A 23,875-nucleotide genomic window follows, 5' to 3' on the forward strand; every position below is an offset into this window, starting at 1 on the left:
TTCTATAGTCAAAAAGATGGATCTGGCTAGGCCTTCTCCCAACTCTGCCCTGACACAGTGCTCGGACTGCCAGAATCCTGTCGGCAGAATGACATGACTGTCACTTTTTCTCAGTACTTTCTGGTTTCCAGGGCATGTTTGTAGACGTGTTTCATTTTGAATCTCATTATAATCCTGTGGGGTAGATAGGGCGGGCCTTTCATTTTCCAGATGAGAAACCAAGTGCGAGAAGAACTTGCTCAAGTTCATGGCTAGGTGGCAGGAGTGACACCCCCTCCGTTGAAGGCCAGTCTCCACTAAAGCAGCCCCCTGGAGAGGCCATACATGTACTTCAACTTTGCTCACGAAGAGTTTGAAACTTCTGTTTTGGTATAACTTTAAAATCTCTAGCACACCTCTGACTATCCTCAATGAAGGCACTAGTTCATCCTCTAAGTTAGTGGTGCTCCGACTAGAGTGTGTTTCAGAATTGCCCGGAGGGCTTATGAAACCGCAGATTGCTGGGCTCCACCCCCAAAGTTTCTGATCCTTAAACCTGGGGTGGAGCTCGGAACTTGTTTCTAATGAGTTCCCAGGTAATGCTGATGTTGCTGGTCCGGGGCCCACTTTGAGAATCACAATGCTTAGGAATTTATTTCTGGGAAGAGTGTATCTGTTAAAACTAAGTCTAGCAATTAAGGTGTGGATCAAGCTAGGAAATTCCGTGGTTGTCAAAAATAGTGGGCAGCTATAACGCACACCAGCTCTAAAGGACATTCAAATACGACCCCCTACCCACCTGAAGGTTCTGAACAATGGCAGTTTGATTGGACTAAATGTGAAGCTTCCCACCGTAACGCCTTTAAAGGGGAGCATGTGTGCTACAGAATTCTCATGAGTGTTTAGCACACGTGTGACATGTTCATTATCAACCTTTTACTTTCCAGCTTTAGAAAAAGAAAAGAAGCCACGGGGTGACACCCACATTAGAGAGAATCAGTTATGAAGGAAGAATTAATAGCTATTTAGCAGCTGAACTAGTGAGACTGGTATGGCAGGGGTCCTTTCTGTGCTGCAAACATGATGGGTATGGAATAAAGGGAAAACTTTGACTCTTCCTCCTGACTACTCTGCTGAGATTAGAATGGAGAAGGTGAAAAGATCTGATTTTAGATGCCAAAGATAAACACGCAACATTTTATGGGGAAAAAAGTTCCAGCAAAAAGAAAAGAAAAATGAACTACGTTAGGTACTTAAGCTGGGAGTCAATCCTTCATGTCACAGCAGGGAAAAAAGAGGCGGAGGACTGCCTAAATATTGGTTCTAATTTTATTTCCAAATCTACATTACATTAAACTCTCCTTGTACTCCTCTTTAATTTACAGCAACTGCTGACACAAATTGGTGTGCCTTCTCTTCTTTGACATCAGTATTTCTCTTGAATTATGCATTTTCATCTGGAACGAGGTTTATGGGGCTAAAGCCTTCTTTCATTTAGGTGGATGAAAACAGAGAGGGGTCAACGGGGGGTCGAGAACAAAATCAATGCGGGGGAGGGGGGATACATATGTTGAGGGCAGCATTTCACTGCCCAAAAAGAGTGTAAGTGGTATTAAAAAATGACACTATATTGATTAAAATCCAACTACAAGAGAATAAGAAAAACTCTACCAAACTTCATCCCAGAACTGCCAGATTCTCTATTTATTGGTGCCCAGAAGTATTTAGTAATCATTTGTAAGAGTACAGATGATCATAATAAGTGTATCACTTCAATTTGGTTTAAAATTGAGTCAAAGGCAAAAACCCCACCAGCTTGCCACCGAGTGTTTCGCCCATCCCAACCCACATGAATGTGTGTGGTTGTGGTGTTCTGCCTCCGAGGTCAGCACCACGGACTGATTGGGCTTTGTTATTGGTGACAAATGGCTCCTGGTCCAAGTCAGCAATGTTCCCTATTGACAGAGGTCATTTGTTGGATCCATCTGGGGCCTGACTTTGTGTCTCAGTGTCTCGGGGTCCACTCTCAGCTTCTGGGTTTGGATGGGTTCTGGCCTGGCCAGTCACACCAGTATGGAAACGGGGCATTGTGACATATTGTCTCAATATACTAAATAACACACAGAACAGATATCTCTTAACCCACCCCATTTCTGCACCTCATGTCACCCTCAGCTCAAGCCTGGGCTTCACCCTGTGGCGATCCTCAGCCATCTCGGAAAACTGTCCATTTTAAATGTTTACCCATCTCCCACCCCACCCCAGGAGTGGGAACCGACGGTAAGGTAAAGCTGTTCGCTTTGTACATTGCTTGCTAGTTTAGAAAAGAGAAGTTTATGTTTCAGTTATAATAACTTAATGTAAAAAAAATGTTCCCGAATCAGTATGGCCAACATGAAAGCAGCTCTGGCACAATGTGTTTCGGCTGAAACTGGCTGTGCCCACAGCGTGTCATGATGTCACTGTGCCTCCATTGTCGCACCAGTGTGACTAGCGGTTGGCCAGCCTGAAGAGCACATGAGGGTCTGTTGTCAACCTGGGATTCGGCCCTGCTCTGGCAACCTGAGAGTGGGGGGACCCCGGGGCCCGGAGCCCACGGGGCAGCCCTTGCCCCTCTTCAGGTTCAGGGTCAGGGCTAACGTGCTCAGCAGGCGCCACTGCCAGTCACAACCCTCACAGCTCTTCTGTCTGGCTGGCCACAGAGAACGGCCTGCGGAGACTTACAACTGGCTACAAACCCCATTCTGGCCAAAATGCCTGTGGTGGGCTAATTTATTCTATAATTTAAAGAATTCAGTTATTAATGAAAGAGAAGGAGAATCCTGAGTATGAGCTAACACTGGAATAAAAAAGGCCCATTCTTCAGGCAATATTAATGGAAGCTTTGTATATAAATAACTTTATATATTGGTGAATAAATGGCACTTAAAACTAAAATGTCTGTTAGTGATTCACTGGGTTCTAAAGACTGGCCTTGTCCTCTGTGTCAGCGATCTTTCTTCTTCGTGACTCCACTATTCTAGACAGAAAACAGTTAATCCAGTATGATTTAGTATCTCGCAAATGATTCCGCTGAAATATTTTCTGCCAAATGTTCATCTCCTAACAGCTGCTTTTTTTTTTTTTATTTCAGTGAGAGGCACTTGAAATAAAATCATTGTTCTCTGTGAAAATGGCATGCTAAATAACCCAGAGCTACCAGATTATTAAACGGCAAAGGCATTTGATAATATTAGCACCAACCGCAGGTTCCACTTCTGCTGATGCACAAAATTTTGAGTAATTAGTCATTGCCCAATATTGTACTTATATCCTTTTTGCTTGAGCTGTTAGGCCACAAAATCAGCAGGCAGTTGCTGTTATAAAAGGCTCCTCTGGGTTATTTATAATGTGCTGCTTCCTTATAGTTGCTGCTGTACTCTTGGGTCTTGGGCCAGGTCTACACAGTCAAAATGAAGGAAGGAACTGGGCGATTGTTCTGCGACTCTTGCTGCTGAAAGCTGGTGTGGCTGATTCACACGGACTGTGTGTGCCTTGGCTGGAATACCTGGTATTCCTGTCTGCACAACTCAGATTCATCCCAAACTGGCTCATTTGCCACGTCATCGGGGGAGAGCCTGTAGTTACGTGAAGGTACTTCTATTGGGAGGAAGCTGGTGTCTGCGCACAGGTGGTAGGGTGAATACCAGAACTCGCATTATGTTGCAGGAGTTTCCTTCAAATATTATTGACTTTAGGTGCAGGATGAATTTCTGCTCCAAATGCTTCTCTGTTGCATGGATCAGTGATTCCCCAAAGAGGCAGCCAGGACATCCAATGGAAAGGCCCAGAGCAATCACCTGAGCAATATTTCATTTCATTTTATTTGTGTAAATTACTTCCTGTGCCATCTGTAGAATCACTGATGGTATGAGCTGTTTCTAATGGGAGTAGGTCTTAGCTCTTGGGTGAGTTGGGACTCAAAAAAAAAAAAAATGCTGAGACTGGTAGAATGATCTATTTGTTCTGACCATGAAATAAACATCTTACTTAGGCCCCCAACGCCCACCTTTTTTTAAAAAGGAAATGAACTACCATTGTGTCCTCTGAATTCTTAGGAGTTCTTCAACCCACTTCTCAACATCCCATTACCACCTCTCTAGTCCAGGCCATCATCTCTCACCAGATCAGTGCAACAGTCTATGGACACTTGTTCCTGCCTCCAGTATTATAATCTCCAGAAGGTCTAGCACATACCTAGTAGGGATTTCAGGAGAGGATGGAGAAAATAGGGGGGAGTTAAATAATAATTTGGTTATGGTTTCTCAGAATTGATAAGAAGCACAAATACTGAGATTCAGGAAGAACAAAGTCATCAGCAGTATAAATAAGAATAAATTCAGATCTGGACTCACTATAGTAAACCTGCAGAATGGCAGAGACCAGAGGAATTCTTACAAAATAATACTTCTCTTCTGTTCAAGTGTCCTACAAGCTAGGTTCTGATATAGGCGGAATCTTCATAGCACTAAACTCCTTAAGCAAAAAGGTCATCTTGTGTTTGTAATGTTTTATTTATGAAAAACTACCTGAAGCAAAAATAGCAAAAAGTTAAGAATTAACAAAGCTGGGTGGTGGATCCATGGGTGTGCATGATATTATTCTTCATACTTTTCAGTATAATCAAAACATTTCATAATTTAAAAAGAAGGAAGGAAGGAAGGAAGGCAATCCAATTGGCCTTGGGACTACTGAGGGAAGTCGTAAATGTTAAATCTTTGATGCAGTCTGTTCACTTACAAAGTAATCTACGCAGTTAGATCTCACGTGCTAAATCTAAAAGTTGAAGCGAGGACTAAGTAGGGAAAAACATTTTCCTAACTGGGAACAGAACAGTTATGGGGAAATCATCTAGCAAATGTAACCATGATCTTTCTTTTCCCAATTTTGGTTTATTTTTATTTTATTTTATTTTATTTTATTTTATTTTATTACTAGAGGCATTGAAAGGAAATTAATTAGAAGGTGGCTGGCGGGGTGGGACTGGGCGAGACGGGCTGGACATGCCCTGGAGCCAACCTCCCGCGGTCCCTGGTCCCTCCCTGGCCACTGCACCTGGGGTGGTGCCGGGGCTTGAAGGGCGTCTGCAGAGCGAGTGGGGTCCCTCCGGCAGGTGGGGTCCTTTGGCCTGGCCTGTGGAGATTGGGCGGAAACCAGCAGTCCGACATCCCCCGAGGGATCCTGGAGTGCGAGAGGGCACTCTGCAAAGTTGCTGTTGCTCAGCAGCTCCTGTGTTGAGCATCTGCCCCCTGGTGGTCATTGTGTGTCATAGCTACCGGTCGGGCAGTTGAATGGTCGGATGGTCACTTAGGCTTTTATATATGTCGATTATTTAACCCCCACCCCAAGGCGGAACACCTTGTCACACCACCAAGTGAAGCAAAACAACACAACATACTGCCGCCCCACCCAAAAGTAGTGTTTTTACTTTGCCCTTTCTTGACGGCTCAGTGGGTCATTAGCAAAAGGCCCAATGAGTGCTTTTAAAAGTGGTCAATTTTTTTTTTTAACCAAAGAAGGAAAAGGATATAAAACTTTCACGTTTTAGAGAATCTTTTAGGGGAGATGTAATTCACCTAACCCCTGGACTGCCCTCTCCCCGCCCCCAAATCACACAGCTTTTTCAGGGGTTGTACTATAGTATAGGGCACTCCTCTGGTTTTTAAAGGAATGGGAGTAGGAGGAGGAAAAGTGAGACTGACTAGTCACTTCTTTAAACTGTCCCACTATAGCACATTCTACTCACACACACATGTACATGTAAACACATGAATGCCACTAACAGTTTAGTCACACGGAGCATGTCAACACGGATAATACACTACTAACTTACAGCACACATACTTTCACACAGAGGGCAGACAGATGCTCACCGAGCTATGAACTACACCTGTTTTACTCATTTCCTGTCCACCTCTATCACCAATGGGCACTGAGGATAGTGGGCACGGCTCCTGCTCACTAGGCTCTACAGTTTGGCTCCACATGGTTTTCTTACGTCCTTGTAATTTCAGGTTGACCCAGGAGATAGCGCCACACAATGGGAGCCATGTAGAAGACCTACAGTAGAGTCGTGGCAGCTCTGCTCCCCAGAGTGTGACTGCAGCGGCCAGGAGCAGGCCAGAAGCGGCCACGGCTCCTGCCAGGGTATCACACTGACACCCCGGACAGTGAAGGAGGGAGGCTTAGGGGCAGGAGCTGAGAGGAAAAGAAGTCTTAGTCGTAGATGGGTGAAAAGCTGCCACAACCTCATACCACCCCTTCTTACTGGGAGAGGGACAATTTCCTGTCTCTTCAATTAGGTGCTATCTAGGCCCACGAAACACCACATGGAGATTTAGATTTTGCTGTCTTGACTCTGCTATGGTTTAGAGTTATTTCTCTACCTCCTACCTCCACCCCTCTTCTCTTCTTTTAGTTCCTGGCCATACGTGAGTTCCGAGGCAGGGCAGGGATCCCAGGTGTCCTTGGGCGTCCCTAAAATGTACTGCCCTGGGCACGGGTAGATGCATGTCCGGTTCTGGCTGAGGGACGGTACTTTAGGAAAATGGAAAAAACAGCTTCGTGTTTGGCCCTGTTTCAGTTCCTCAAAGTGAGGATGACATTTCTGGTAAGCAGTGACAATTAGATTTTTAGAGCCCTGGGTTTTCAACTGATCCCATGCAGGATTAAGAAAGATAATGTAAAATATTTAATTCTGCCTGATTAGCTAGTAAATGAGGTGATGTGCTGAGGTGGAAGTAATGCAATAGAGCTCATCTGCCCCCCCAAACCCCCAGGGCATGACAGGTGCTGTGCGCCTTGTCCATCAGTCTCTCTAGCAATTACCTTGTCCTCTGTCCTTGCTTTATAGTCAGAGAACATTTTGTCGTCTTCATCTTTTCTGGCAGTAGGGTCAGCAGAGTTTGCAGGTAGCTCATCCATTTATTGACATCATTCCTAAGGTTAAGAGGGCTATTTCGGAGCCTCATTGGGGTTTACTTTATTTTATGATGCCAACTTCAAAGGTGTCATTTCCCCTCTGTAATAATATTATTACTATTACTATTACTATTACTATTATTATTATTATTATTGGCCTGGCCTTTCTATGACTGCAGGCAAAACAATCTGATAGGTAGGTTTTTGAAACGGGAAAGTGGGTAATTATTTTGTTTTCAAATAATTAAAAAAGAGCATTTTTTTTCCTGAGCTTTATTCTTTCCCTTGGCATATGCAATGTAGAATTTCAGGAATATGAGGAGTCCTGTGGGTCCTCCAGTCCCTGGAGAACACGGGCTCACAGGCTAAGGAACTCACACACACACACACACACACACACACACACACACACATATATACACACACTCACACACTCACACTCACACACACACACACACACACACACACACTAGTTAACTTTCTCAGAGGGAACTAAAACTCTTTCGTTATTTCAGGAGGGCCTGTTAATATATGCCAAGCATTGTATTAATCATTGGGGTTTCCCCCAGAGAACTTTGAGCTGGATCCTGGGGATGGCTAGGAGTTTGCTAGGCAGGGAAGGGGGAGTGTTTTTTTCTTTCCTTAAACTACAGAGATAGTTTGGGAACGCTAAGAAAAGAGGAATTACCATTCCCTCAGCCTCTCTAGTTAGCATGTCAGGCCCCTATTAAAGAAGTTTAATGAAAAGATGATTTGGCTGTAGTCTCTAAGAGTGGTGCACCTCTCCTCTAGGTTTGGTCATTCAGTGACAAGAATGAATGAGCGTGATCTTTGCCAGACCCTGTGACATCTGGACCAGCACGATCCTGCCACACTGCTGTCCACACAGTTCGGCTTCTTGCCCTATATAGGAAGATGCAGGAGTTGAATGGGAGTGGGACCTGGGTTTCCCTCCAGTGAGGTACACAGCCAAAGTCATAGCCACTCTACGCAATGGTGAGGGATGCAAGCTCCTGATACATGCTGCCTGGAACTCCCAGGTGATCCAGGGAAAGTGAATAATCGGACACATAGGGACCTACTAATGAGAAAGAATACGTACCGAGTGCTTATGTGTGTCAACCTCTATTTTTAGGGCTATGCATGGGTTAAGTGAGGCTGCACTGTATTGCACAAAGCAAGTAATGCCTTTGCCAGATCTGGCAGCTTCTGAAGATCGAGATAAATGAAGTAATTATAAAAGCCTCTATCATGACAAGTGACAAGGAAAGTCAGTGCGGGAAGCCCAAATAGGAGAGATTGAAGGCTAGGCAGATTGCCACCAAGTCAAGAGGCAGAATGGTGCGGTAGAGGGTATAGGGGTGTTAAAATCGGGTATACATACATACATACAGACAGACAGACAGACCTAAAATCAGTTCCTGGCTCTGCCTACTTTCCAACTGTATGACTCTGGGCAGGTTAGTTACCTTTGGGGGCACTGTTTCATCCTCTCTTAAATGGGCATGAACCCCATCTTGCTGGGTTGTTATGAACATGTGAGATAATGCATAGAGTCCAGCCTAGTGCCGGGCACAGAATAGTGCCTGCTTTTCATTATTAGCTAGAGGGTCCTCATTTCTAAGAGTCTGTAAGAACCAGGACTTTTAGAGTTCATAGATGCCTCCGAGACCACCCATTCTAGACACATCACGGTTGGGTGCACAACCTGAGCCCTGAGCATACTGAGTGCTTGCCCACAGCAGCCTGCTAGTTATGGCTAAATCAGGTTGAGAACTCGGGCCGTCACCTGCCCTTCCCCACTGGGACCGATGATTTCAGTTAAACCACACGCAAAACTCTCAATATTTCACCAAAAGGTGATTTAGGCTGATCCGGTTAGTTCACATCAGATTATTTTCTCCTTGCAGAACAGCTGATTTTTCAGTATTCACTTTAGGTCACTTCAGAAACATATTTGTTTTCTTGTGTATGTTAGTCTGATTGAGCCACCATAACAAAATACCACAGACTGGGTGGCTTAAACAACAGAAATTTATTTCTCACAGTTCTGGAGGCTAGAAGTCCAAGATCAAGGTGCTGGCAAAGCAGGTTTCATTCTGAAGCCCCTTCTCCAGGCCTGCAGGAGGATTAACAGGAACCTATCCCTGACAGCAGCTCAGATGGCTGCAGGCCGGACCTCAGCGTGAAGGGAATACAAGGAGAAGTGACCTTGGAAAGCGCTGGGTAACCCATCAGCCCCAGCAGTCACCACTCTCGTGAGTGCTTCCATGCAAACTTAACAGAAACTGTTTCCACTTCCTCCTGGTGCAATCTCCACTTTAGAGCTGAATCTCAAGCCCTGAGTTGTCCCTTGGGGGGGCATCTATGCAACTGTGACTACTGCAGGACTCAAATATAATAGAAAGAAAGGGAAATAAAGAATAAGTAAGAGAATCCCTCATGCCCCTGGTTTTTGATTACTCTCAGCTTACTTACTAGTATATACTGCAAATTATGATGATTTATTATAAAGTGAGTGATTCTTGAGAAGGCAGATTTAGCCTGTGGGTGAAATTCTTAAAATCAGAGTGTCTCTGTATATTCTAGGACATAACCATTTACATGTAGAAAAGCAATCTTACCTAATAAAAGAGAAACATGCAAATTAACCATCACTCCGCTATGCCCACAGCCAATCACAGTGAGTATGAAAATTAACCCAACAAAGATGGAGGTTAATTTGCATATGCAGGCGTGGAGTGGCCGGGAGGGGCAGGACGCCTGCTATGAGGTGGAGTGGGGGGCGGCAGAGGAAGCTACAGGAGCAGTGCTCCGGACAGAAGTGAGGACTTGCCGGCTCCTGGGCGGGCCGGGGAGTGGGGACTTGCCAGCTCCCGGGCTGCTGGGAGTGAAGCCAGGGGAAGGAAGGCCTATTCTTGCATGAATATCATGCAACGGGTCTCTAGTCCTATATAATAAAGAGGTAATATGCAAATTGACCAAATGGTGGAACAACTGGTCGCTATGATGCTCACTGACCATCAGGGGGCAGACGCTCAATGCAGGAGCTGCCTCTTGCAGAAGCTGGACTCACGGCTGGCGAGTGCAGCGGCAGTGACAGGAGCCTCTCCCGCCTCCGCTGCAGTCGGACATACCCCTGAGGGCTCCCAGACGGCGAGAAGGCGCAGGCTGGGCTGAGGGTCCTCCCCCACTCCAAAATTTGTACACTGGGCCTCTAGTTTATATATAAGGAATATTACAGAGCCTATAGGCCAAGGATAATTAATGTTACAGCATATTACATCACACTAGCACGATGATCTTAAAATATTACCATGCTTAAATGTGTGTAGCTCTGATTATGAAGTGATTATTCTGTGCAACCGTGAACACAGATGTCAAAGCCCCCACCCTTCAGGTTGGAAGGACTGGAGTGACATGAGTGCCATGTCATTTTGAGGCTGAGATTCAGACAACATAGAGATGGGAAGAGACACATCTGTCATGTCTTCCAAACTGAGCTGAGGACATCTGCAGCTACTGCCACCATCTCACTCTAGTACACAGGAAACATAAAAATAGAAGTGATGCGTCCAACTATTCACACCGAGGCACACTGAGTACAGCAAGCGGCCGCAGAGGCACCGACGGAGAATGGGAAACGGCTCCTTCCGGGGCAGGCCGTCCGTCTCAAGTGGACAGGGTGCCAACCAGATGTTCCCACCGTCCATCCCATCCTGATGGACTTATTTATTTAATGTTTTCCAGCTTTGCTGAGGTATGATTCGCGAATAAAAAGTGCCTGGCCGGCATGGCTCAGTGGCTGAGTGTCTACCTATGAACCAGGAGGTTGCTGGTTAGATTCCTGGTCAGAGCACATGCCTGGGTTGTGGTCTCGACCCCAGTAGGGGGCGTGCAGGAGGCAGCGGATCAATGATTCTCTCTCATCAATGATGTTTCTCTCTCTCTTTCCCTCCCCCTTTATCTCTGAAATCAATAAAAATATTTTTAAAAAACTGTATCTATTTAGGCTGCACAACATGATTTTTAAAAAAGTGTGTATAACAAGGGATTAGGAGGAGGGGAAAACTGAAAAGGTTACAAACCCACTGAGAGCAGGTAACACCCTCCTGACAGGAAAGTGAAGGAGCCCATTTGCTCAGAAGAAAATGCCTCCCTGGGAGTTCGCACCTCACCACGTCAATTATCTCCTCCTTTTCAGACTTATGAAGAAGCTGAACAGTTGTGTGCAGAACAGGCAAGAATTTCAATAATGAGAGTGCCGGAGGAGAGGACAAAGATAGCATAAAAACGTTGAGGGAGAGTCCACACCCAGAAAATAACTACCCTTGGCTCCTGTGTCACCTCCGCTCTACTGGGGGACGTTGAGCACCCATTCGGGTAGGTTCAGTAGAGCCATTACATGGAAGATTCCTCAGCACAAGAGTACCCATCCTTTAGTGAGGTGCCTCGATGGATCGTTGTGTTACTTTTTTGACCTTTGTTTTCTGAATTGAGGTATCATTCACATACCATAAAAGCACCTTTAAAAGTACACAATTCAGTGGTTTTTAGTGTATCCACAAGATTGTGCAACCGTCACCATTCCAGGACATTTTCATCACCCCAAAGAGGAACCCTGTACTCATTAGCATCACTTCCCATTATACCTTCTCCCCAGATACTGTCAACCGTCAACCTACTTTGTTTCTGTAGATTTACCTATTCTGGATATTTCATGTAAATGGAAGCATATAATATGTGGCCCTTTTTGTCCGGCTTTGTTTACTTAGTATAGTCTTGGATGTTCCTCTGTGCTATAGCATGCATCAGTATTCCTTTCTATGGCTGAATAACATGCTATTACATGTATTGAAGGGGTTCAGAATAGGCCTCCCCAAGATGTGCCACTTTGGCAGGCATAGCCAAAGACAAGCAAGACTCTGTGGGCTCGTGAGAAAATTTTACTCTTCCTTAAAGAATTTAAATTTGGGGCCTTGCCCATAATAAGAGTTATTACAAAAAAAAAAAAACAACTTTGGTATTTGGACAAGCATCTAATTACTGAACATATTGCTCTTCTTATCCTCCTGCGAATGGCCTTCCTCCCCTCTGAAGCCCCCAAGGTGCCCCCTCATTCTTAGCTTGTGTGTACCTCCGAACCTCTGTCTCAGAACCTCTCATGTATGTGGGGATCTCTGACTCATGTATGTGGGGTTCCCATACATATGTAATGAATTTTGGTTATTTTCTCTTGTTACTCTGTCTCATGTTGATTTAATCATTAGACCAGCCAGAAGAACCTCGAAGGGTAAAAGACGTTTTCTTACTCCCCCACAGGATATTCCACAATTTGTTTACTCATTCATCTGTTGATGAACACTTGGGTTGTTTCCAGGTTTGGGCTGTTATGAATAATGCTGCTATGAATGTTCGTGTATAAGTTCTTGTGTGGGCAGATGTTTTCATTTCTCTTGGGTAGATAGCTAGGAGTAGAATTGCTGGGTCATATTGCAACTGACTCTAAGTTTAACTTCTTGAAGCTTTTCCAGACTGTCTTCCATAGTGGCCACACCATTTTACATTCCTACCAGCATTGCTCGAGGGTTCCAATTTCTCCACAGACTAGTCAGCACTTGTTATTATCTATTTTTGATTATAGCCATCCCAGTGGGTATGACACGGTATCTCATTGTGTTTTGTCACTTAAAAAAGAATCAGAGCCATCCATATACACAATTTAAAAAGATAAGACTTAAAGTGTAAATGCTCCATCTCTCTCCACAACCGTTTTCACTAGGCAAATACTTTAAATTCTTTTAGCGGTTTCTTCTGGTGTTTATCTTCTATTTCTGGTAATGTGCATTATACCGCTATTTTGAAAATCAGTTTTAGATTATTATCTCTTGAATTCCAACTATGGAAGATGAGCATTTAGTTCTCTTATCTTCCCCCATATGCACACAAACACACACTGACTTTTTCTTTCAATCTTCGCAATATGATTATAATATCCATTTTTAGTTAAATCAATAATTGGAACTTATACTGTTATGACTATGAATTAATAATCATGTGGTGTAGTAAGATTTGCTTAATCATACATTTCCCCTTAGACTCCAGATGACCAAGAGAAAAAAATTAAAAAAAAAATTTCCTCAGTTAGTTCATCCTCAAATTCTGGGCATATTCAAATATATGGATATTTCACTATTTCTTTCTTTTCCTTTTTTCTTTTTTTCTTTTCTGGGAGACATTCCTCCTAGGGCCCTCATCTGGACTGAATGGCTCTGAGCTCGCTGCACAGCTGCTTCCTGGAACTTTCCTTCACTATCCTTGACTGCACTCCTCTCCTATGTTGCATTGCCTGTTTCTAGATCCCATATCTTTCACTCTTAGTTTTATCCTTCAGTTTACAAGAGCTTATCTTCCAGTAGCTTCTTCATTCCTCTGTTTCTGTTTTACTGCATCTTTTGTGTTAGACATTTTTCTAGTGTACCATTTTAACTTTCTTACTTATTTTAGTGTGTTTTTATTGTTGTTTTTGTTTTTTTAGTTCTTGTCCTAGTGATTGCACTGGTGATTCCAATTAACACCTTGACTTAAAATAATCCAGTTATAACTAAACTAGAGGCCCAGTGCACAGATTTGTGCACCAGTGGGGTCCCTAGGCCTGGCCTGCGCCCTCTCACAATCCGGGACCCCTTGGGGGATGTTGGACTGCTGGTTTCAGTCCAATCCCCACAGGCCGGGCTGAGGGACCCCACCAGTGCACGAATCATGCACTGGGCCTCTAGTATGCATATAAGCTCTTTGGTTAATCTCTTCCCACCCTCCCCTCTGAGATTCATCAGTCTGTTCCATGTTTCCATGCCTGTGCATTGAGACTCTGCCCCCTGGTGGTCAGTGCATCTCATAGCTACTGGTTGAATGGTTGCTTAGGCATATATATATATATATATATATATATATATATATATATATATATAGAGAGAGAGAGAGAGAGAGAGAGAGAGAGATACCAACCTAATTCTGATAGCATACAGAGTTGTTTATGGATGCTTTCACGCTACCAAGGCATGAAAGTTGTGTAGTTGAGACAGAGCACGAATGTATGTGCCTGTGAAACCTCCAACTTTACTATCCGGCCCTTTATAGGAAAGACTTGTTGATCCCGATCCAGTGCCCTGACCTTCCTGATCCCATTTTCTATCTTCTGCCTCCAAGCATTAAGCAATCTGTTCCTCCTCTGAACTTTCCCTGTGTTTCACCTTTGAACTTTCACTGTTTCAACCTTTGAACTCTCCCCGTGTTTCACCTTTGAACTCTCACTGTTTCACCTTTCCAATGCCTAAAAATTAACTGGGAATGCTAAGAAATCAAAGAAAGGGCATAAAACAAAGCGAAAACTTCCTTCGTGCCCATCACTGTATTTAAGATGCTCAAAGTTGTCGTCTGTCGTGATCTATGCAATCCCATCCTCCAACAGGAAATTACTCTGAGGGTTATTACTCTTGATTTGAATCTGAACATTTCCCAGGGTGGTTTCTTCGTCATTTAGTCCCAGCCCAAGCAGTGCACTTCCATACGAGTGTTCTGTGGTAGCCCAGGTGGTTTTTGTTTGACCAGCATCCATTTCCTATCCTCTGATAAGAGTTCTTTGATTTTTATGTGACACCAGAGGTGGGGATGTGATGTTGGGTGCAGTGTGGGCAGGAAGCTTCCAGGGACCCTCACCGGAGGGGGCCTGCCTGAGCTCAAAGCCCACTGCCAGGCAAGCAGAGCTGACAGGAGAGAGCGAGCGAGTGCCATGTCTCGGGTTAGCCTCTGCATTCTGCCATACTCTTGAGCTTCCTAATTATGTGCACCCAGTAAATCCCCTTTTCTGTGTAGGCCCCTCTCTCGTGCTGGTGAGACACGGACTCCACTGCTGGGAGCCTGCAGAGGGACAGCGTCTTCCTGGGACCCTTCATTTCATGCTTAGCAAGAGAGGAAGAGACGCATCTGCTTTAGTTCAGGACTGGGGATAGTTGTAGTCTATTGCAGGATCAATTTCAGAACTAATAATAAACCTTCCCTGTCCATCCTGACAAAACAGGAAAAAAACTAATGGATTCACAAGTGATTAAATAGGAAGAGAAGACAGTGCCATGTACAATCTGTCAAATACCCGATGGAGCACATTTAGAAAGACAATGACAATGCAGTTTCATGTTATAAAGCATGCCTTGCACTTACTAGTTTTCAAAGCATGTTCGTATCTAAAGCTTCCATCAGATCCTCTTAGGCTTCTTTTTAAATAAATGACCCATATTTTAAAGTCTTTTTCAAGTATGAAAACCAAAATATGTTTTGTGAATAATTACACAGCAGTTTCTTATAAATAAAAATTCTACCCATTTTCTTCTTCCTCTCGTTTCATGTTCCTGACATGTGCTTACTTTTCTAGCCAGCTCTTCTGAATTCTAGGCCATAAAGAGAACCTTTATATTGCTCCAGCTTTAGAGGAACCCTGAGCCTTTTTTCCAACTTGTTTCTTTTCATCCTTGCCCTGTAGCTAGCTGTGACTTGTCCACTTACCCCGCTTGTCCTTACCACAGTGCCTTGCACACAAAGTGTAGTGGAGTCCCCACAGGCCTACTGTTGAACCCTCAGCTCTGTTACTTCCCAGCATTATGATCCTGAGCACATTTCTAAATCTGTAAAACGAGGAGAATGGCCATACCTACCTCATATAATTCTTGCAAAGATTAAATGAGATGTATGCAAAAGAGACACAGAAGCACGTGGTACGTGATGGCTGTTACTACTTGTTGGCTGAAAGAATGAGCTCTGCTGGCCAGAAGCTTGTAAGATCCAGTGATTTACTGTCTAAAATCTAAGCCCCTGATGGCACAGACTGTCATGTTCATCATAGCCCTGGCGCCTAATTGTGCTGGCATATAATAGATATTCAATAAATACTTACTGAAAACATAAATGAATATAGGTAATACAGGTATAATTTTACTGGTATTCCAATTTTATGGATGAGAAAACTGAGGCTCCGAGAGCTCAAGTGACCTGTAGAAAGTTCTATAGTTGGTTAGAAAGGGATTAGGATACAGTTCTCCTGCCTGGTTGTTTTTCTTTTCTACCATATCACCTCCTGGAGCCGTTACCTTATGATACAGAAAGTGCAGTGCACTACGTTAGTAACTAAATGTGTCTTCGAGGGCCAAAAATGATTCTGAGAGTCAGAGCCTACCGTGGTATCCACAGCCTTGACCTTCTCCGTGGGAATGTGCTTTGGAACAGGCTCTGCCTGAGATAGGAGCACACACCCCGCAGCGCCCAAGGTGATGATCGCCACGCGGCAGCCTCTTTCCAGGAGCACCAGCGCGGCCTTCCCCGCGTCCGCGGGGCTGCTGACCGCCAGGCCGGTGAGAATCTCCGCCTGGAATACACGAGGTGAGGGGAGACAGCGGTGAGAGAAGTAGACTGGGCCCACTTCCACATGAGATTTGCTTTTCTAGAATCTGTCTCCCTTATTTTGCATAACAACCACTATAGTGGAGAATTTTGATAGACTCTGGCTCAGAAAAAGAAATATAGCAAAATGTTAAACAACAGTTTGGGACCTAAACTTTAGGTGAAGCGTATATGAGTATTCACTGTATCAAAGCTTTTCTGTGTGTATGTACAATACTTTTCATAATAAAGAGGTGGGGGAACAAAGAATCCTAAAAATCAAAGAAAGGAAAGGGGGAGGGAGGAAAGGACATAAATCATACCTGCACATTTCACAGGTAAGGAGATAATTCCTCTAGGCCTCTCTTGGGCCATGTGCCTTTCTCATCTGACTAGTTACAGCCTTTCATGCTTACGCACCACCCGTTTCTTTGTTTTTGCTGGAGAAGATGGAGGCAGCGTAGGAGAGGCACCGCTATGCAGCAGAAAAAGCAATGCCATGACATTCAGGTCTCCACTACTTTCTAGCTCTGACCGTTCCCAGTCATGCACGATTTATAAAAGGGGGGGTTTATAAATTGATCAGTACCTCTCTCTGAATATAAAAGGTCTCTGGCTAAAGTTGGTGTGAGGGGCTGAGCCCCGAAATTCCGCATCCCCCAGGCACCCTTCCAGCATCTCTAAATAGGTGGTTGAAAAATCACTGGATTATATGATGCTTTTTGACTCAAACAGTTTATAACCAAATTCTATCTTTCTGTAATTACAATTTAACCAGGTACTACCTCTTCCTAAGGACGGTTCTGTCCCTTCCGGTGCTTGCTCCTGTTATGCCCAGATTAACGCTTTTTTGTTGCCTGTAAATCATTCCACACTGTCTGTCCATTCTGGGCTCATTTTCCCGGCAGTACAGGCTTCATTAACTTGAACGTGTCCTCCCTTACCATCTTTTTTCAATAGACCCTTTCAGTCTGACTCAGTTATGCTTTGAGGCCACTTTCTTTTTTGTTTTTATAAGGTTTTCTTTTTTTTTTATAAAATATATTTTATTGAATTTTTACAGAGAGGAAGGGAGAGGAATAGAGAGCTAGAAACACCGACCAGCTGCCTCCTGCACACCCCCCACTGGGGATGTGCCCGCAACCAATGTACATGCCCTTGACCGGAATCGAACCTGGGACAGTTCAGTCCGCAGGCCGACGCTCTATCCACTGAGCCAAACCGGTTTCGGCATGTTTTTATAAGGTTTTCATTGATCTTCACCTCTCCCTCTCTCCCTCTGCCTCTCTCTCCCCCCACCCCCCCATCTTGAAACCCAGCTTCTATATTGTGAGGAAGCCCAGGCCACAGGAGAAGCCATGTGCGCGTGTTCCGGCCAAGAGCCAGCATCAGACTACAAGCATGTGAGTGAAGGAGGCTTCAGATGATTCCTGCTCTCAGCCTTTGAGTCTTCCAGGCCCCATACACTGTGGAGGAGAGACAAGCCGTGCTGTGCCCTGTGCCAATTCCTGATGCATAGAATCCGTGAGGGACAATAAATAATTACTGTTGTTGTAAACTACTAAATTTTGGGGTAATTTATTATGCAGCAATAGATAAACTATACTCATAGAGATAGCCATTCCTCACAGGACTAATAATTTCATAGAGAAGACATAAGTGTTAGTAATCCGAGCTGTGATTAGTGTTTGAAGAACTCAGTACTCTGTAAGTATCTAGCAGGGAAATCAAAGGCAGTTTGGCAGTTGAGGGAAATGGAACCTCTTATTGTGCAATGGCCACTATCTCCCACAATTCCTTTTACCTAGTACAATGCCTGCCTGCGGTGGTTGCTCAAAAATATTGCGTAGTGTATTGTGGTTGTTAAAATTAGTCCCCTGTGGCAGTCTTCTTTCTTGTTTACTTGATATTCTAAGAATTAACAAAAAGGCAAATCCTAGAAACCGTCATTCAGCCTTCAAACCAAATGGAAAATTACACTATAGTTTATTAGTTACTAACTTTGTCTCTCTGCATGTTGCATTGTATGATATGTCCTGCCTCCCAATGGTGGTAGAGAGCTCTAGTCTAAAACTATTTAACTATGAAAGGTAGGAATATTAAAATTATCTTCCTAAAATGCTTTAGAATGAATGGCACAATGTGAATATATTGATAGGTATTTATTGCAGATCTGTAAGTTATGACCCTCAGCTGTACTGAGAGGGGGCTCCCCTAATGGAGTGGCCCCAAGGTCTTCCCATGGCATCGATGGAAAACCTGTCTGTCCACCAGTGCAGTCACAGGGTCTTCACAATAGAATGCAGCAAACGCACCAGGGGTTACCTATTGTTAGGGCTGCTAGATGCCAGTTAAATTTGAATTTCAGAGAAACAACAAATCGTTTTAAAGTGTAAGTACATTTAGTATATTGTTGCTTCTCTGAAATTCAAACTTAACCGGGCATCCTATATTTTTATTTGCTAAATCAGGCAACTCTAATACTCATTAGTCCACAGAATATGGAATAATTAACAAGGAAAACAAAACACCAATAGTGCGAGGGCAGGGAGGGCACTAAGGTCAGCTGAGGTTTGATCAGTGTCAGATTATGGGGATGACTCAGGGAATCCCCCTCCTCCCCCCACCCTACAGGACTCACTAATTTCCTTTCTTCTCACCCATCAACTGAAAAGGCTGTTTCCACTGGGCCCAATTCACATGCAATCAAATCGATGTGGTTAGTCCTGCTTCTTTGCTTCATTCACTAGCATGAAAGTCTTTGGTTTCTCCTGGAATGCGCACACCATCTGTCCTTACCTCAGTTTCATTGCAGCAGAACACATCTGAGAGGGTGTAGAACCGGGGGTCCAGGTCAGCAGTGGCGGGAGCTGGGTTGAACAATGTTTTCACTACAAAGGAATGGAAGAGAGGTTCAGTGGTTATCATTTTAATGTGCTGCATTTACAGACACTCTATAAGGGAAATCCCCAGCTACAACCATTTCCTCATTAGATGAAAAATCAACTTGGTTATAAGGAACCTCAATCCCCATCATAGCCTAGTACATACTTCTTATTTCCATTTGCTCTACTTAAAATTTTTTTTTAAAAAAATATATTTTTTATTGTTGATAATGTTACAGATAACTTCCATTTTTCCCCTTCCTCCCTCCCTTCCAGCACCTATCCCCCTCCTTTCCCCCCCTAGGTCTTCACTACCCTATTGCCCGTGTCCATGGGCTCTGTATATACCTATATAAGTTCTTTGGTTTACTAGTATCTCTTTTGTTCTATTTTTCACTTTACAACACTTCAGTGTCAAGGGTAAGCATCAGTGTTTACAACCAAGGTGATTACAAAGTTATGGCAAAGGGCAACAGGAGGATTAGAGAAGATTTTAAACGTGGCATGAAAGGACTTATACATGAACATTCAGGCCGGTGAACATTTTTGTGGGTTCACTTAAACACTCAGTTGCAAGTCTAGTTCATAAATCCATTTTCCAGGAAAGAAAAAAAGAGATGATAGAGAAGAAACAATGAAAAGCTAGGAATTTTCCTGGTGAGACTAGTAAGTAGGAAGCTTATGTACATATGTATATTTTGGACACCTATGTATGTCTTCCAAATATATCAGAATTATTCATGCGAACATACACACTTACACAAAAGCTTACATTCCTGTGAGCAATTTAAGAACAAACGACACTGGGAAAGGAGACATTCAATCAGAGGCTGGGAGCTAGCTCAGGCAAGGAGACTACAGGAGGAGGATGAATGGGAAAGGCACAGCTCTTACATCTTCCAGAGGAGGGAAGCGAGCCTCAGAGAGATGAGGTCACAGCCTTGGGTCATCACTGAGCCTTGAGTAAACTGGATCCCTACCAGGGGTCCTCCAGCTTTATGTCTAGGGTTTGATCATCTCTAAAATAGTTGCCTCTCTAGGCTAGAACGGTCCATAGCAACACAGCCCCCAATTACAATTCTCTATCTATCTATCTATCTATCTATCTATCTATCTATCTATCTATCTACCTATCTATCATCTATCTATCTATCTATCTATCTATCTATCTATCTATCTTTAAATTTATTTTTATTGTTGAAAGTATTACAGATGCCTCTCTTTCCCCCCCATTGACGCCCTCTACCCCACTCCTACCTCATTTTAAAACAGCATTTGGTGTGGAACTTTGTAAGTATTTTTTGAAAGTCTTTAGAAGTTACACCCAAAGGAAGCTCCCCCCTTGTCAAACACTCTCTTGTCCACCAGATTACCTGGCCAGATTGGTTGGCCTTCTTTTCCTCTACCATGTCCACTGACCTATGGGTTTAGTAACCCCAATTTACCATGGACCCATACACCACAATCCTCCGGGACTCCTCCGGAACAATGGTTCACACACGTGGCTGCATGTCAGCATCACTGGGAGAGCTTAATAAATGCATGGCTTCTGGGCTCCAGCTCGAAGCCACTGAATCAGAATCTTTTGGGGTAGGCTCAGGGGATGTGCACAGGGACAAGTTCTCCAAGTGGCTCTTCTGTAGCTATCTTGGCACCAATCCATTCCCCATTCTTGGGGAGATGCTTATCAGCACGGGGCTAAAGGAAACGGTCAGCCACTTCTGCGTGGTGAGGCTAGAGTCTGCTTCTGCACCTTCCTTGGTCTTAACATTTTGGTTCAGTCCGTGGACCTCGTCCAGTGCCTTCAGGATAATGCTATTCCCACACTTTCATTATTTTAGAATGTCCACCCATGGGGAATTCTATAGCATATTTTTGGCTGCTCAGGGTTATTGTGTAGCTTAAATTAGAAGTGGATATAAAAGTCCTGTGTAAACTGTGAAGTGTGCAAATGTAAGGGATTATTACTGTTATTATATTGTCCTTTACGCACAGCCCGACACCCCCGCCTGTCCACCCATCTCTTCTGCCTTCTGTTGGAGTTTCAGCCTGGCAACAATCTCTCTCATTGGTTTTCCTGCTTTTGCGAGGTTATAGTGATGCCAATTATGCGTAAAGACACTCATTGCCCACGGTTCTAACACACCCATTTACTTTTTTGGTTTTCAGAACAAATATATTGTTCCCTATTTTCCTTAAGCATTATGTTGAGCCACCATTGCTCACCTACATGATCCTCAAATCTGCACGCAGCAGCATTTGAGCACAGGTTAGAGCAAACTACCAATATGGGACAACAGGGGAAAGCCATGCTTATAAAAGTTCCATTTTATCTCAAACGATCCCTGATCCAGCAATCCCTTTTCTAACCCTCTCCTATGGAAACACACAGACACCCACTACAGTGAAGTTCATTCAGCTCTGTTTGTAACAGAAAAACAAAAAGAAACCCAAGTATCCAGCAGAGAGGATTGGCTAAAAAAATTATGGCATATGCATCCAATGAAATGCTCTGCTGCTGTTAAAAAGAACGAAGCAGGTCTCTGATTTGTCACAGAAAGATTTCTATAATTTATAAGTGAAGAAGGCAGTTCTGTAATAAAATCCAGAGTATGATACCCCTCTTTATTTTTCACAAAGCAAATAAAATATAACTAAATGTGTATTTATATTCATACACTTACACAGATGAGAAAAAAGTCTTGAGAGATTACTCATTAAACTAATACGTGATTAATTACAAAAGGCTAATGGGAAAAAAATCTGACCAGATTACCCACTGTACACCATGCAAAGACATCATTCTTAAAACATATAATATCTTACATCAAAAATAGGTACACTGTGAATTAAATGATATCATGTCTGGGTTTGGCTTCAAGATAGTCCAAGGTTGCAGTGGGGGTGGAGAGTTAGGGTATAGATGAAACAAGATTGGTCAAGTGCTGATAGCTGTTGAAGCTAAATGATAGTATATGTAGATTTACCATATTCTTTATATGTCTGTATATATTTAAAATTTTCCACAAAACAAATTTAAAAAGTTACATTGGCTTTTAAGCAATAATTGCAGGAGTAAGGAATTCTATAATTTAATTTGACCATAAATCTACCTAATAAAAGAGTAACATGCTAATTGACCGTACCTTTGCGATGCCCACCAGCCAATCAGGAGTGAGTATGCAAATTAACCCAACAAAGATGACAGGTTAATTTGCATATGCAGGCACCGAGCGGCTGGGGGCGTTCTGCACCACCCCAGCCGCTCCGGGCCTCTGGACAGTGTGGGAAGGCAGAAAGGCGGCCAGAGCGAAGGCGGTGCCGGCAACCAGGGGAAGGAAAGCCCATTCTTGTGCAAATCTTCATGCATCGGGCATCTAGCATAGTATAAAAATCAATCCAATCTTATTTGGTTGTATTTTACTAAGGGAAAATATTCTTACCAATAATAACTGGCTATATAGACTTAGAGTCTGCTAGTAACTAAATTGAGGGAAAAAGTGAAAATGCCATAAAGAAAGGCCTCTCTTTGGCTCATGCTACCATAAATAAGCATCAATGCTTCACCATGATGAAAAAAAAGAAGAAGATACATTTGATCAAAGAAGAATGCAAGTTTGTAAGAGACAAGGTGGACAAACCCCCGATGTCATCCTGGAACCATGCCAAATGGAGAACACAGGATGTACGATGGAGAAACGGGGCTGCAGAGGTGACTGATAGCACACACCAGTAATTATTACTCATAACAGCGTCAGAGGGACTAAAACCCCGGTTGTCCTAACAGCATGTCAGTGGCTGCCACAAGAACGTCAGTGAGGAACTGGGAGGCCTAGGGAGGAAGCTGTTTAGGGGCCAAGACAGGAACAGGAGGCAGAAGCTCTTCATGACGTCACCTTGGAGGGTGGCGGCTGGGCAGTGAAGAAGGCCCTCGTCACCAGCTCAGAGAAGGAGAGGAAGACAGTCACCCTACGCAGGGAAACCGTGGGAGGCTGGAGAACCCCAACGCTGGCTTGACAGCCTCTCACCGGAGGAGGACTTTCCTGGGACTTGAGCAGCAGAAACACTCACAGCGTGGGCCACGTGCTAGACTGTGTTACTGTGGAAGTCCAGGTCGCCAGCCAAGAAGTTTGGTTTGCCGAATGGGAAAAGGACTGAAGTGGCATTAAGAGATATTTTGTATCCCGCCTAGAATTTAATCTTGGCGACTTTATAATCTCAGTCACTTATAATTGTTCCTGTAATGTTTCATTTGCTTTGAAATGGATATAAAGACCAGAACCAACATGCACAATTTCATCACAAGCAGCTGCAGCACCAGCTCTGGTGTGGGGCCACCTCACAGTATGGTGACCTCGAGAGGACGGGGCTCCAGAGGGCGACCACTGCGTATTTTAGGGTGTAAGTGCTGTCTCTTGAAAATCTCTGCTTTCGTTTTGGTAAAGATAGCAAGAGAATGCTGAGAGTCTATACAAAGATGAGGGGACCTCTGTATTTTGTTGTTAATCTTCACCTGAGGACATTTCCCCCTTGGCTTTTAGAGAGAGTGGAAGAGAGCGGGAGAGACCCAGAGAGAAAAACATGGATGTGAGAGAGACATATAGATCTGTTGTCTCCCA

At 43.8% G+C, this 23,875-nt stretch overlaps 1 protein-coding gene across 2 annotated transcripts in view; it reads right to left on the reverse strand.

Annotated features, from left to right (window-relative positions):
- Window positions 1-23,875, reverse strand: part of RBKS (ribokinase) — a 73,869-nt gene that overhangs the window by 11,763 nt on the left and 38,231 nt on the right. For both annotated transcript variants that reach the window (XM_079792680.1, XM_079792679.1), the window contains exons 6-7: window positions 19,171-19,262; window positions 16,169-16,357 (exon numbers count right to left, since the gene is read on the reverse strand). In XM_079792680.1, the coding sequence (XP_079648806.1) occupies window positions 16,169-16,357; window positions 19,171-19,262 (281 nt within the window). The remainder of the gene's footprint in view (window positions 1-16,168; window positions 16,358-19,170; window positions 19,263-23,875) is intronic.

The sequence above is a fragment of the Cnephaeus nilssonii genome, assembly GCF_951640355.1.
Source record: "Cnephaeus nilssonii genome assembly, chromosome: 15".
Classification (NCBI taxonomy): domain Eukaryota; kingdom Metazoa; phylum Chordata; class Mammalia; order Chiroptera; family Vespertilionidae; genus Cnephaeus; species Cnephaeus nilssonii.